The sequence below is a fragment of the Mytilus edulis genome, chromosome 2 (genome assembly GCF_963676685.1).
Source record: "Mytilus edulis chromosome 2, xbMytEdul2.2, whole genome shotgun sequence".
In the NCBI taxonomy this organism is placed as follows: domain Eukaryota; kingdom Metazoa; phylum Mollusca; class Bivalvia; order Mytilida; family Mytilidae; genus Mytilus; species Mytilus edulis.
Window position 1 is genome coordinate 72,981,880 of NC_092345.1, and position 15,545 is coordinate 72,997,424.

A 15,545-nucleotide genomic window follows, 5' to 3' on the forward strand; every position below is an offset into this window, starting at 1 on the left:
TAAATCAGATAATAGTTTATTTCAGTGACAGATCCATGCGTAATGCTATCACCATATTTTTACGAGAAGGTTCATGTTAAGGTCACTTTGCTTATGAAAAATATGTCTGCGAATTTCTTCCTGGAAGCAAGCAATTAAAAAAAAGTAAACTTCTTCTAAATGTGGACAAATTGAAGAATTTTCTTCAGAAAAAAGTATATGTACATAAGTTTAATAATGAAAACTATTCATTTTGTTATAAAAAACATATGCATAATTTTTTTATGCCCCACCTACGATAGTAGAGGGGCATTATGTTTTCTGGTCTGTGTGTCCGTTTGTCCGTCTGTTTGTTCGTCCGATGGTCCGTCTGTCCCGCTTCAGGTTAAAGTTTTTGGTCTAGGTAGTTTTTGATGAAGTTGAAGTCCAATTGACTTCAAACTTAGTACACATGTTCCCTATGATATGATCTTTCTAATTTTAATGCCAAATTAGAGTTTTTACCCCAATTTCACGGTCCACTGAACATAGAAAATGATAGTGCAAGTGTACTGGGGACACATTCTTGTTTAATTTTAGGTTTCATATGACTTTAATATTTTCTTACAGTAACAATAGAATGTGATTAAAATGTTCAGGTGATTTTAACTGAATTATCTTCCTGTAGTGTTAGGTACTACCTTAACAGACTTATTGAAATAAGATATGTTTTAAAAGTGGAAAAAAATCTCACTTGTAAAAATTTCTTATTTCATTTAGCTTTTAAAAAAAATACTTATTGTCCTTCAAAATAACTGTATGTCTTTTACCTTAAAACATAGTATGACTCACAAATATTTGCTTATTTACAGTTAAGTTTACAGGGAAATCCATTGTCCTTTCATGATAGTCACAGACCACTGACAGTACAGTATATTTCCATAGCTTCAGGAAATAATTTAGAAGTAAGTTGTATGCTTATATATTATTGTTGCACTAGTTTAAGGGTCAGGAAACAATCATTTACAGTCACAACTGGGTTAAAGTTAAAAACACAAATGACTGAAATAAATTTCCTTACTCCAGTCAAATTGCATTTTGTAAATGTACTTATATTATTTGAGTTGGTAAAAAATCTTTCTTTTGATTTTTAGCTCACCTGGCCTAAAAGGCCAAGTGAGCTTTTCTCATCACTTGGCGTCCGGCGGCGTCGTCGTTAACTTTTACAAAAATCTTCTCCTCTGAAACTACTGGGCCAAATTAAACCAAACTTGGCCACAATCATCATTGGAGTATCTAGTTTAAAAAATGTGTCCGGTGACCCGGCCAACCATCCAAGATGGCCGCCATGGCTAAAAATAGAACATAGGGGGTAAAATGCAGTTTTTGGCTTATAACTCAAAAACCAAAGCATTTAGAGCAAATCTGACATGGGGCAGAATCGTTAAACAGGTGAAGATCTATCTGCCCTGAAATTTTCAGATGAATCGGACAACCCGTTGTTGGGTTGCTGCCCCTGAATTAGCAATTTTAAGGAAATTTTGCTGTTTTTGGTTATTATCTTGAATATTATTATAGATAGAGATAAACAGTAAACAGCAATAATGTTCAGCAAAGTAAGATTTACAAATAAGTCAACATGACTGAAATGGTCAGTTGACCCCTTTAGGAGTTATTGCCCTTTATAGTCAATTTTTAACCATTTTTCATAAATCTTAGTAATATTTTACAAAAATCTTCTCCTCTGAAACTACTGGGCCAAATTAATCCAAACTTGGCCACAATCATCTTTTGGGTTAGTAGTTTGAAAAATGTGTCCGGTGACCCGGCCATCAAACCAAGATGGCCACCATGGCTAAAAATAGAACATGGGGTAAAATGCAGTTTTTGGCTTATAACTCAAAACCCAAAGCATTTAGAGCAAATCTGACATGGGGGGGAAATTGTTTATTAGTTCAAGATCTATCTGCCCTGAAATTTTCAGATGAATCGGACAACCCGTTGTTGGGTTGCTGGCCCTGAATTAGTAATTTTAAGGAAATTTTGCTCTTTTTGGTTATTATCTTGAATATTATTATAGATAGAGATAAACTATAAACAGCAATAATGTTCACCAAAGTAGAATTTACAAATAAGTCAACATGACTGAAATGGTCAGTTGACCCCTTTAGGAGTTATTGCCCTTTATAGTCAATTTTTAACCATTTTTCGTAAATCTTAGTAATCTTTTACAAATATCTTCTCCTCTGAAACTACTTTGCCAAATTAATCCAAACTTGGCCACAATCATGTTTTGGGTTAGTAGTTTAAAAATGTGTCCGGTGACCCAGCCATCCAACCAAGATGGCCGCCATGGCTAAAAATAGAACATGGGGTAAAATGCAGTTTTTGGCTTATAACTCAAAACCCAAAGCATTTAGAGCAAATCTGACATTGGTAAAATTGTTTATCAGGTCAACATTTATCTGCTCTGAAATTTTTAGATGAATCGGACAACCCGTTGTTGGGTTGCTGACCCTGAATTGTTAGTTTTAAGGAAATTTTGCTGTTTTTGGTCATTATGTTGAACATTATTATTGATAGAGATAAACTGTAAACAACAATAATGTTCAGCAAAGTAAGATTTACAAATAAGTCTACATGACCGAAATGGTTAATTGACCCCCTTAGGAGTTATTGTTCTTTATAGTCAATTTTTAACAATTTTCATAAATTTTTACTAACATTTTCCACTGAAACTAATGGGCCAAGTTCATTATAGATAGAGATAATTTTAAGCAGCAAGAATGTTCAGTAAAGTAAGATGTACAAACACATCACCATCACCAAAACACAATTTTGTCATGAATCCATCTGCTTCCTTTAATATTCACATAGACCAAGGTGAGCGACACAGGCTCTTTAGAGCCTCTAGTTGTTCTTTAACCAGCCTTACAGCAGTTTCAAAATGAATACCATGGGCCTATTGCATTCTCTGGGTGTAGTTGTTTTTAAGCCGTGTGGTGTTATAATGGATGAACAAGCAGATTTAATATTGCATGAATATGCAAGAGAAAAAAATTACAATAAAAAAAGCATAGTTGCAGTGTGGAAGGTCAAATAATTCTAATGTTTGTGTGTTTGTAAGTTATCAGCATAAAATTAAAAGGACAAGTATGAAATGGTAGAAACAAGCTAGATAGAAATGGTAAAATAACCAAACTTCTCTTTCAGTTTACTTTAAATGGGAAGAAAATTACAGCAACAGAACGATTAGTAAGTATAGAGTAAACATACTAAAGAATTCTAAACAACAGAACGATTAGTAAGTATAGAGTAAACATACCAAAGAATTCTAAACAACAGAACGATTAGTAAGTATAGAGTAAACATACTAAAGAATTCTAAACAACAGAACGATTAGTAAGTATAGAGTAAACATACTAAACAATTCTAAACAACAGAACGATTAGTAAGTATAGAGTAAACATACTAAACAATTCTAAACAACAGAACGATTAGTAAGTATAGAGTAAACATACCAAAGAATTCTTAATAAATCTCATAGGATGTAAAGAGAAATTAGTCAGATTCAGTAAAGAGAAATTAGTCAGATTCAGTAAAGAGAAATTAGTCAGATTCAGTAAAATAAAGAGAAATTAGTCAGATTCAGTAAAGAGAAATTAGTCAGATTCAGTAAATCTCAAAGCACGAATAAAAAAATATGTTTGACTTCCATTTAATCTTTGAGAATGAAAAATGAAACCAGTTAAAGAACCGGTAAATCACAAAGAATGAATAAAGATACTCATTAAACCTTTTAGTTTCTCATAAAATGTATAAAGAAAATGTTAGGCCTACAGTAAATCTTATAGAATGAATAAGAAAACTTTTAAGGCCACCTGTAAATCTTATAGAACAAATAAGAAAATTGGTAAGAGTTTGGAAATCTCTAAACCTGAATAATGAAATATGTAAATGTATTTTTAAAGCCCAAGAGTTGCAAAGGGAGGATAGGGTTATATACTAGTCGTAATGATCCATCAGTTTGTCTGTCTTTTGATTTCCAGATGAAACTTTTGTGAAATTAAGGTAGATAATCTGTATACCACCAACTTGGATTGTAAAATAGCAGTTCACAATAGGTCTAGTTCTTTGCTTAAATCTGTAAATTTTGAGACATATTGCCAATTAACAGGTTAGACTGTTTTAGTGTAATTAAGAAACAAAACAGTGATTTATTGCATTATTCATGCTGATTATATATATATGTACCAAATATTTGTGTTTGTAAAAATCATTGTCAACTTAGCCATTTAAGGGGAGATCACTCAAATAGCAAATTTTTACGGAGGCATGATAGAGAAATTTTCAATTTGTACTTGTAGCAGGAAAACAAGTCGGTGGCACCATTTTTTATTTTATTATTTTAGGACATATTTTAAAACCTTTCTCATATTTATTTTCAAAATTCTATCTTGTTTATTTCTTTTTATTCACAAAAAATGTTTTTTCATGAACAATCTAATCTATGCAAATTTGGGGAAGTTTGCATGTCTTGTAGCATACAAAATAGCATGGTGACCCATACATTTTATAATATAGTTTTAAAAAGCATGGTAAAATCTACATTCTGGCAAAGTATAAGAAAATTGTATCTAAGGCAATAAATGCCAATGTTCCACCTTAATTGAAATTTTAATGGAATGCCTAATACTAAAAGATATCTGAACTGGATCTTATCATTTAATTATTAATATTGGCTGAATAATTGAACTATTGTGGTAACATTTTTAAAGTTTTTGATTTTCAGAAAATTTATGGAAGGACACTTTCTTGAAACTCATTAAAACTTTGATTTAACCTACTGATACCTGACATGTGACTTTATCAATTAGATATGCTGTGTTATATATCTTTTATATTCTTCTTTTTACCTTCCTTTATTCTAGTTGTGTGCATAGTGTGTTTCCACAAAAAATGGAATACTAATAGACTGTTTCAAACACTTTAGCTAAAATTGTTTTAACTGAAACTGCCTTCCTAGCCTTTTTGCACTGATATAATTCATTATTTAGCATGTTTAGAGATCTACCAAATACTTTGTAGGATAAGGTTGAAAATATTTATGTGTGAAATTAACACCTTAAATTGATTTATATTATTTTTTTTTAAATAAATTTAGCTTACCCAAAGAAGTGTGATGAACCTTTCAAGACGACCATCATGGGAATCACAAAGCTCTACAATAAATGGTACAAGACAAAAGGAAGTTGTTTCGTCATCTTACAATTTTGATGAGTCTGATGATATAGCTACAAATTTAAGGAGAGGATCTCCAAGGGGATCAAGAAGAAAGAAAAAGGCTCGTCCAAAAACAGCCCTTATTTCTGATGAAGAAGTAATAGATTCTTCAATGAATGAATATTCTTCACCAGAAAGTTCAAGAGGTGTGTAATATGAAAAATCCTTTTGTTATAAAGAACTGCTTGTTAGTCATGATTCATATGGCTAGTATGATTACCATCAACTTTTGCCTTATCTTTTTTGTAAGGGGCGGGTAAAAAGAAGATTAACAATCTGAAAATGCTTAGAATTCTTTACTACTGTGGATTCATTATTATTCCTTGGATACCAAGTTGAGGGAATTTTGTTGGTACAGGTGAACCACGAAATTAAATGTTCAAGGAATGACATAACTTTCTATAGGTTTGTATACAGACTTCAGCAAAACCATGTATAAATTGAATATCCACAAATATGTAAGTTTTCCTTAATCCACGAAAAAATTGGTACCAACGAAAAATAAATGAATCCACAGTAATTAAAAGTTAAAGATAAAGGAATATATCATGTCTTACATGTATTAATAGTATAAATTACAGAAATTCATCATCTTTTGTATATACCTGTATAATATGATTTGAATGTGTATATTTAAGCCCCCTCCCCAGAAAAAGAAGATGAACCTGATACAGCTCAATCAATGAAGGAGGAAATCCAAATGCTCCGTGATCATTATGATGTCAACTGGTTACAAGTTATAGCAGCCAAAAAGGAAGATACACTTGCTTCTTCATCCAGTAGTAAAGAGGTTGATAAAACAGAGGATGACATCTACTTAAATGAAAGTGTAGCAAATCTGAGTGTATCTGGTTCACACAAAGAGACACAGAACTACACAGAGGTCACAAACAAGGACACAGAAGATGATATTGAAGTTTTACCTGAACCAACAGGTGAGTGATTTTATTGTTCATAGATTATAAAATCAGAATTAATTTACATTAAAAAGGGATGCTATTTTTTTCAGATAGACCAGATCTACATGTACCCCCTTTCCATTTCTACCAAAATTGTCATATGACATTGTAAAGCAGTTTTTGTCATTTTGCAAATGTTAGTAGTTTACCTTTTACCTTGAAAACTATAATAGACAGACAGAAACTGTAAGAAAAAAAATGATAGAAAAGCCTTCATGACTCAAACAATCAATTTATTCCTACTAGGCCTTTACTGGAATGTTTAAAACTTTCAAAAATATATTAAGTAGAAATTAACAATTTAGGATTTAAAGTATAATTCCACCTTATGTAAAAATGCTGTATTTTGATTGGATGAAAAACATGGTATTTTTCACCAATTTCTATATATTGAGATTTTCTTTTCTCTGCAGGGGTATTTGCCATTAGGGAATGCCATGTGCCGGGGTATTTGCTAGCAAATTTATATATACCGTATTAGGTCACTAGCACAATATGTAACAAATTTATCTTACTGACTATCTTAATTTGTAAAATTTAGACTAGTGGTGATGACCTATCAAAATGAGCAGGTTTTCAATAGTTAGCATTAACATGATTAAGAAACTACTTCCTTTGATCCTATAAAAACAGATGTCAACAATGACAACTTGTTAAATTTAAATGTGTTTTATGAATTTATTTCACTTTATCATCACTTTCTTCGTCTGTTGAAACCTTTAAGATTTTTTCTCAGTACTGTTTTGTTTTTCTAAAGGGACGTAACACCACTACTAACCGTGTATGAAATAAGCCACGCCTCCTTATTACTTTATATGGAATTTAAAGGGACGCAACTTCACTACTAACCGTGTATGAAATAAGCCCCGCCTCCCAACTAACTTAATATTAAATATACACGGTTTCCACGAGGACGCTTTTAACCAATCATATTCCTAGAAATGTATAGGAGGTAAGATAATAAGATTTATCTTGTCCATATGAAGTCTGTACGTATTTAAAAACATAACAAGTCATGATTTTATTTCAAAACAGTTTTTGGTAAAATTTGTATTGAGGAGAGACATAGCAATCCTGCATTGTGCTAGCAGCAGGATCCTATACTTAACATTAAAGGTTCAGTCTATTGTTAAAGATTTTTTACACATTTTAATTTTGTCAAACCTTCATAGAATTATACAAAATTTTGTTTTGATTACAGTTAGCGAAGAAGACACTGTGCAGATGAGACGAAAACCCAAATTACATAGTGTTTATAGTATTTATAAAGATACAAGTCTTCAAGGATCAGAATGGAATAGAATTTCTCAAGCAGAAGAGTCGGAATATTATGGTATTATGAATATTAGTGCTCGTTTCTTTATTTTAAAGTAAAACTAGACTGATATTATGGCCAATGAAAAACAACATCTGTATTTTTAGAGATTTAGTAGAGATCATTCTCCATTGTTATAGAAATTTTCTTGGATTTCTTGTCGTTTGAGTCTTTGATCTGTTTTTTGGAGTATATATTATATAATTAACTTTGTATAAAAATGTAACATGTTTATTTAACAGGGGCTGAAAGTGAACCTTTTATTGTAATGTTACCCTCAGAACAGTTAAAACAGCTTATCATCAGTGTTAACAACAGATATCTAATAGAGAAAGATCTAAATGGTCAAATTGTGGAACTTCTAGACTTAAAGTGTATGGTGTCATTCTTAATCTCCATGGAAACAGTTGATCACGAGAATATATCCGAAGAGATTTCACTTCCTGTTTGTAAGATTAAGTTTGACTATACAAGGAAGGATAGAAGAGATAGAACATATGTAATGGAGAACACTGATATAGCTAAAGTAAGTCAAGACATTATAGATAATAACATATGTAATGGAGGACGCTGATATAGCTACGGTAAGTCAAGACATTATAGATAATAACATATGTAATGGAGGACGCTGATATAGCTAAAGTAAGTCAAGACAATATAGATAATAAAATGAATTGTTGCTATTGATGTTGACTGGTGAATCAAGTCCAAAGTATTTGTAATTGTACTTTGTTTTTATCTATGTGGTTTTTGGTTCATTTTCTCAGGTCTTATTCATAACCTGAAAGTGCTTAAGATAAATATGGATATTATCAGAGTCAGGGTATAGCCAAAATATGTCCTTTCTCCATGCATAGACAAAACTATGGATTTTGTCCTTCCTCAGGATATAGCCAAAACTGTGTATATTGTCTTTACCCCAGATATATCCAAAAGCAATGATATCCCTACTCAGGATAGAGCTAAAACTATGGATAATGTCCTTCCTCTGGGTATAGACAAAACTATGAATATTGTCTTTACCCCAGATATATCCAAAAGCTATGATATCCTTCCTCATGATAGAGCTAAAACTATGGATATTGTCCTTCCTCTGGGTATAGACAAAACTATGAATATTGCCTTTACCCCAGATATATCCAAAAGCTATGATATCCTTCCTCATGATAGAGCTAAAACTATGGATATTGTCCTTCCTCTGGGTATAGACAAAACTATGAATATTGTCTTTACCCCAGATATATCCAAAAGCTATGATATCCTTCCTCAGGATAGAGCCAAAACTATGGATGTTGTCCTTCCTCAGGGTATAACCAACACTATTGATATTGTCTTTCCTCAGTGTATAACCAAAACTAATTGGCTATGGATATTGTCTTTCCTCAGGGTATAACCAAAACTAATTGGCTATGGACATTGTCTTTCTTAATGTTTATCCATTATATATAATTTAGGATTTTAGTGTTTTACAATATGATTTTTAATATTTTTTAGGAATTTCAAAATTTACTTCAACCCTTTGTTGATGCCAAAGATGTTGAGAGACAGATGAAAGATTTGCTACAGTGTTTGAAATGCTCCAATCAGTTTGATAAATCTACCGCAGAGATAAAAATTCAGGTTCCTGATAAAAAACATTTTAATTCCTACTCTAGTATGAGTAAAGGTAAGTTGATATTAAGTATAATGTCAAGAAATAAATTTGAATTTTAAAAATTGCACATCATATTATATTATGATACGGCACAAAATTCACCATCAGTTTACATTTTGGGGGAAAACTTTAGTGATTATAGAAAAACCGTAAACAGCAAAAAGGATCAGCAAGACAAAATCAACAAATAAGATATTTGAGTGATGTGAATTTTTATCTTGACTACAATGTTTGAGAGTGGCCATAGTTGAACATTCACATTTACAAAGATGAGAGAAACAGACTCTTTAGAGCCTCTAGTTTAGAAACTGGATTTTCGAATGTGGTTGTTGAAAAATTAAAAAATGGTGTTTCCAGTCTTGTCCATGCTTTAACTCAAGGACCATTCAAGCAAAGCTTTTCAAATTTTGATATGTTGTTACTGATAACAAAATGGAGGTCAAGTTCAATATTGATGATTGTCACTTTTTACATTTTAGAAGTTATGGCCCTTGCAAGGACACAAATAAAAGTTAAAAAATCTGGTTTGCCTTCACTTTGACAACCTCTTGTTTTCTTAATAGTTTCATGCTCAAAATGGTATTTCTCATTCCATTAAAATACTGTTATTTATTTATCTGCAAAACATTCAAATAAAAATACCCTTTTTATATAATTTTCCAGGAGATTCAACACAGTACATATGTCCAAAATGTAAAAGTGAAATGGTGGTGGAACTGGACACCAAAGAATTACCAACATCTTTACAGAACACACCAATAGGATCATATGTATCTGGTGATAATTTCCTAGGGACGCCCAGCAAAGGCTTTATAAATGGGTAACTTTACTATTATTCATCAGAGCATCTTATAACCATATAATCGCCAGTGCCATCAGTCATGAAACTTACTCAATACTATGAGTACAAAATTTTGAGCTTGAAAAACTATAGACTAAAATTGGTATTTGCTGCTTCTCTGCTTAGCATGTGGCATTTAGAAGTAACACCAAAGACTGTTTGGCTCAGAGTCAGAATAATGTTTCCATGTTGGGTCACATTTCTTCCTGTGAACCATTACTTTGTAAACTAGCACATTAAAAAAACAGCTCAGAGTGTCTGTCTAGTATAAAGCAAGATTCATATTCATATCACTATAGCATTTTCTCGTTCTGAATATGCATTCAATTTGCAACTGGATATTAATCAGCGGTCCATTCATTATATAAACATTCCTTAAAATATCTGGGATGAAATAAATTTAGAATTGATGATCATATCACCATATATAAAGATAACATGGGCTGAAATATCATATCACCTTGTCAAAATAGACTGAAATTTCCATTAATTCTAGTTTAACATATTCAGATGGGTTGTTATACATTTTGAAATGTAAATATACCGTACTTAATATAGATTTTAACATACCACATATAAATATGTTAATTTTTAATAATAAATGTCTGAATGGTTTTACACTAGTAATTTTTTAGGCCCTTTATAGCTTGCTGTTTGGTGTGAGCCAAGGCTCCAAGTTGAAGGCCATACCTTGACCTATAATGGTTTACTTTTATAAATTGTACTTGGATGGAGAGTTGTCTCATTGGCACTCATACCACATCTTCCTATATTTATCTGTTATTATTGTTCTTTGATTATTAATTTTTGTAATGCCAATTTTCCTTCCATTTGCTTATACAAGTAAGAGAATTTACGATAAATGAATTGAAACAGCTGGCCATGTGTTACGAGTTAAAAGTTACCATTGTATTAACCAATAAAAAACTGTCATTTTAGGAAATAAGTCTGATAAAACATCACATATAGTTTATAATTCATTGTATGAATGTTGTTTTTCAGTAACATAATATCAGGTTCTCCTGTAGCCAAATCTTCACCAAAAAAGGAAAAAGATAATAGAAATATTGGTATGGATGAATTAGATGGAACTACAGGTATGTTTTATATTTATTTTCTACTCTTTCTGCTTAAAGACTAAATTTTCTTCCAATGGTGGAAGACTGGACTGTACTGTAGATTGTTAGATTGGACTATTCTTTATGGTGTGAGAGGCATCTTCTTCCCTGTGATGATGACTTGACCTTCTTCTTTGGTTGATGGAACGGATTTTTTATTCCAATAGATTCAACTCTCTTAGGGTTAAATACTTGTCTTTCTCTTTTCAAGTTTTTATTCTTGGATTCATTTCTCTTTTCAAGTTTTTATTCTTGGATTCAACTTACACTCTCATGGGTTGGACATCTCTTTAGAATAAAATTAGTTTCTTCTAGGGGGGAAGGACTGGTTAATTATACGACTACAAAAAAAATTTGGGAATCGTATAATGGTATGATGTCGTCATCTTCGTCCGAAGACACATTTGGTTTCCAGACAATAACTTTAGTTTAAGTTAATGGATCTCTATGAAATTTTCAAGAGGGTTTTAACCGTTTAGGAATTAGGAGCCCACAAAAGGGGCCCAAAACAAGCATTTTTCTACTTTAAGGATTATTACTTGTGTATAAGTATTTCAATTGTTAAAACTCTCTTTAGAATAAAATTAGTTTCTTCTAGGGGGGAAGGACTGGTTAATTATACGACTACAAAAAAAATTTGGGAATCGTATAATGGTATGATGTCGTCATCTTCGTCCGAAGACACATTTGGTTTCCAGACAATAACTTTAGTTTAAGTTAATGGATCTCTATGAAATTTTCAAGAGGGTTTTAACCGTTTAGGAATTAGGAGCCCACAAAAGGGGCCCAAAACAAGCATTTTTCTACTTTAAGGATTATTACTTGTGTATAAGTATTTCAATTGTTAAAACTGTACAAACAATGTTGGCAGCTAAAAAGCCTGGAGCTAAAGAATCTTCACAAGAAAAACCACCAAAGCAGAACAAACGAACTCATTCAGATGTAGCAGATGAAAGTTTGGAATGTACTGATAGTATGACTAGTATTCAAACTACTCTTAGTGAAATCAAAAAGGCCCTTCAGGTAACAGTTACTAAAGATGATTTAAGTAGTGCAATTAATTGTTTGGTTCAACAAAAAGACTTAAAAGATATTGTTACCAACATTGTTAAACAGTTATTATTAACTTTTGAAAAGAATTTGTCAGAGAAAATTGAAGCAAAAGTAAGGGAGACAACTGGAAAGTTAAAAGATCAGATGGATTCTCTGATGATAGACAATGAAAACCTGAGAGAACGTGTGAGGGCAAAAGATAAATCTATAGAGAAATTAGAGGAACAAGTAAGTGATAACAACAATAGAGCAATTGATGCCATAAAGCTTGGAAACTATAATGAACAGTATAGTAGAAAGCATAACATCAGAATGCTTAACTACCCAGAAAGGCCCCATGAGGTATTGAGAGATGAGTTTGTTAAGATGGTAAACAAAGAGTTGAAGGTAGATATTAAACCTGATGATGTACAGGCAATACACAGAATTCCAGGGAAAGAGGGACACATAAAACCTATCATTGTTAAAGTGCGCAATACTGAACTGAAAATTAAAATTATGAGACAGAAGAGAGGACTAAAAAATGACATCAAGTTCCATGATGATATTACACAGCGTAACCTAGGACTTATGACAAGATTAAAAAATGGTGAACTTTTTGAAAACGTCTGGTTCTATAATTGCAATGTCTATGCCAAGCAACAGGATGGAAGTAGAATTAGATTTGACTTGTTTGACAATATTGAACAAAAACTGAAAAACAAAAACAAAAAAGGTCATTAGACATTCATTTCTTTATTTGATACATTGCTTAATATTTCATCACTGTAAAAAATTTGAAAGATAGTAATACAATTAAAAAAATCTGGGCTGTGCATTATTATCAATCTATTTACTTATGTGACTCTCTCTGAATTTGATTTAAATAATTTTAATTCACATTTGATTCAAAGTACTTTTTTTTTTATATAATTCTATTTATTTTGTTTTTGTGAACCCTCCTTAATTTGAAGATAAATGTATATTTATTAAAGGGAGATAACTCAAATTATTTTACAAATCAAAGGGAGATAACAAAAATCTTTTATTCTTTTTACTTGTCATGAATCTCTCAACTAAATATACTAATTAATACATTGTCTTTAGAATACAACTGGCCCGAGACCACAATTAATTCCTCTATTAGTTCTTTATAATGTTTTGTCTCATTAAAAAAAATTGACCTATTCTTTTTGGCAGATCTTTTGTGTGTGTAATGTACAGTACAAGTCCAAAAATATGTCCAAGTTTCAGAAAAATTGCACATATACAACTTACAAATTTAGCCAATACACATCCATACCCCTATGGACAAGTCAAGAGATGTTCCGAAAACTGTAAATATCACCTTTTTGCACCTGACCTAATCACTCTTTCCATATCAAAATCAGTTAAAATTAAACATCTAAAAATTTATTTCACCTCTCTTCTTTCATTTCCACCTTATAAAAGCTAAGAAATGTTTGAGAAAAGGAAAGAAAAAAATTTAAGAAGAAATACACTTTAATTAAAGGGAACTATATTCGTGAACAACGAAAAGTGGGGTCATTAATTGTGGTCTTGGGCCTATTAGACCCTTTTTCTTCAATATAATGCCCCAAAAAATGGCACGCATTAAGTTTATTCTATATCCAACTAGCATACCAAATATCAAATCAATCCGACAAGTTTTATGGCAGTTCTGATAGTTTTAATAACACTACCCTCAGGTTGATAATTGTAGGTATTTTCTGGCTTGAAATTATAAAAACATGAAACTACTAGGAAAAGTAAAAGTTTAATAACTTTCTTGTTAAACATGATATCTTAAAAAAGTAAAATGTCTATAGTAGCTAAATGGTTATATTTCTAGAATCTGAAAGAAAATTTATAAAAAAATATGTTTTTTCAATTGAAATTAATTTTTTTTAAAATTTTTTTTTTTAATTTAGCTAACATACCAACACTAGATATAAAAAAATCCATTTAAAATATTTAAAAAGAAAATTTACATTCAAAACTTATCTTAAAAAATTGCTTATCTTATCTGTAATAAGTAAAATATAACATAAACACTAATTAGTCATAGTTCACAGGTACTTGGCCTATTTACCTGAGGTACCAATATTCAAGTGTAACATCAGGTCAGATTACATGTAAAGACAATTTCAAACTTGTGTAATTTCTTTATTCCTTGAAATATTCCTCTAAAATAAACTTTTTAGTGAAGTTTTCTGTTTTGTTTATCCTTATAGATAAAAAGAATTTAATTTTCTAACAGATTTCTGTAAAAAAAAACAGTTATTAAAAATTATCCTGAATTTTGAGAAATAAATTATCTAAAACATTAATAAAAAAAATAAATATGCTTCTTTGTTCAATTAATCTCTTAATAAATGATTAAGTAACCTATTTCAATAGATTTGGATAAAACAATCTTTATCTGGACCCCTAATAGTACATTAATTGGCTTAGTTGGATACTGCTAAGAAAACTCTGTTAATTCAAAGTTGCCTCTGAAGGTGGTCTCTTGAAATCCATGTCACAGACTGCATCAAAAGAAAACATGTACATCAAAGCAGATATCATACAGTGCTTGATTATAAATATAAGGATGTCCAAAGTTTATGCTATCAGTCCAAGTTGTGATATTACGGATCCAGTTAAATTTTTAAAATGTTCACTAAAGGTTATACCCCATACAGCAAAGGCAAGAAGAGGTCAAAGAAAGACAACTCTCCAAGAAATCCTGGATGGTTCCCTGTAGGCACAAGTGGTAGAAGCAGAAGCCGGACGCCAATACAGATCCCTGATTCAGCTAGTGCAAGTACTTCCTACGTGCGGCAAACTTTACAATCTCCTGACTGTGAAAAGGCTACTGGTCACATCTGTACTCTTCGACCGCAAGCGAATGCTAACCTGAAAATAGAAGAAAACAACGCATTACATTCTGGTATGAGATTGATAGACAGTGAACTGACAACCAGCTTGATCAACACTACTTATGATAAACATAAAGTGGAGTCACCATCCTGTCCTAGGATGAATGTGGACTATCATGAACAGAAAAAGTGGGGAACTTGCTGGCAGTATACCCTGAAATGCAAAACCTGTGGTTTTATTGGAGACAGAATGAAGATGTATAAAGAAATAGCTAATGGCAAACCAGGACCCAACCCAGGACAACCAAATGTAGCCCTTGCATCTGCTTTGCAGGATTGCCCAATTGGTAATACCACGGTGCAGCAACTACTTGCAGGAGTTGACACACCACCACCATGCCGAAGCAGTATGCAACGCACATCTAACAGAGTAGCAGCTGAAATGGTCAATCTCAACAAAACAGACATGGCACAGAAACTTGAACTAGTAAAAGAAGAGAACAGAAAGAGAGGTGTACCAGAAA

General features: G+C 31.7%; 1 protein-coding gene across 1 annotated transcript in view; it reads left to right on the forward strand.

Moving 5' to 3' along the window:
* Positions 1 to 15,545, forward strand: part of LOC139512885 (serine/threonine-protein kinase 11-interacting protein-like) — a 44,863-nt gene that overhangs the window by 11,082 nt on the left and 18,236 nt on the right. Inside the window, exons 8-16 of the mRNA XM_071300829.1 lie at positions 831 to 923; positions 3,172 to 3,213; positions 5,123 to 5,387; positions 5,880 to 6,176; positions 7,402 to 7,533; positions 7,758 to 8,041; positions 9,010 to 9,181; positions 9,833 to 9,989; positions 11,013 to 11,107. Of these exons, the coding sequence (XP_071156930.1) occupies positions 831 to 923; positions 3,172 to 3,213; positions 5,123 to 5,387; positions 5,880 to 6,176; positions 7,402 to 7,533; positions 7,758 to 8,041; positions 9,010 to 9,181; positions 9,833 to 9,989; positions 11,013 to 11,107 (1,537 nt within the window). The remainder of the gene's footprint in view (positions 1 to 830; positions 924 to 3,171; positions 3,214 to 5,122; positions 5,388 to 5,879; positions 6,177 to 7,401; positions 7,534 to 7,757; positions 8,042 to 9,009; positions 9,182 to 9,832; positions 9,990 to 11,012; positions 11,108 to 15,545) is intronic.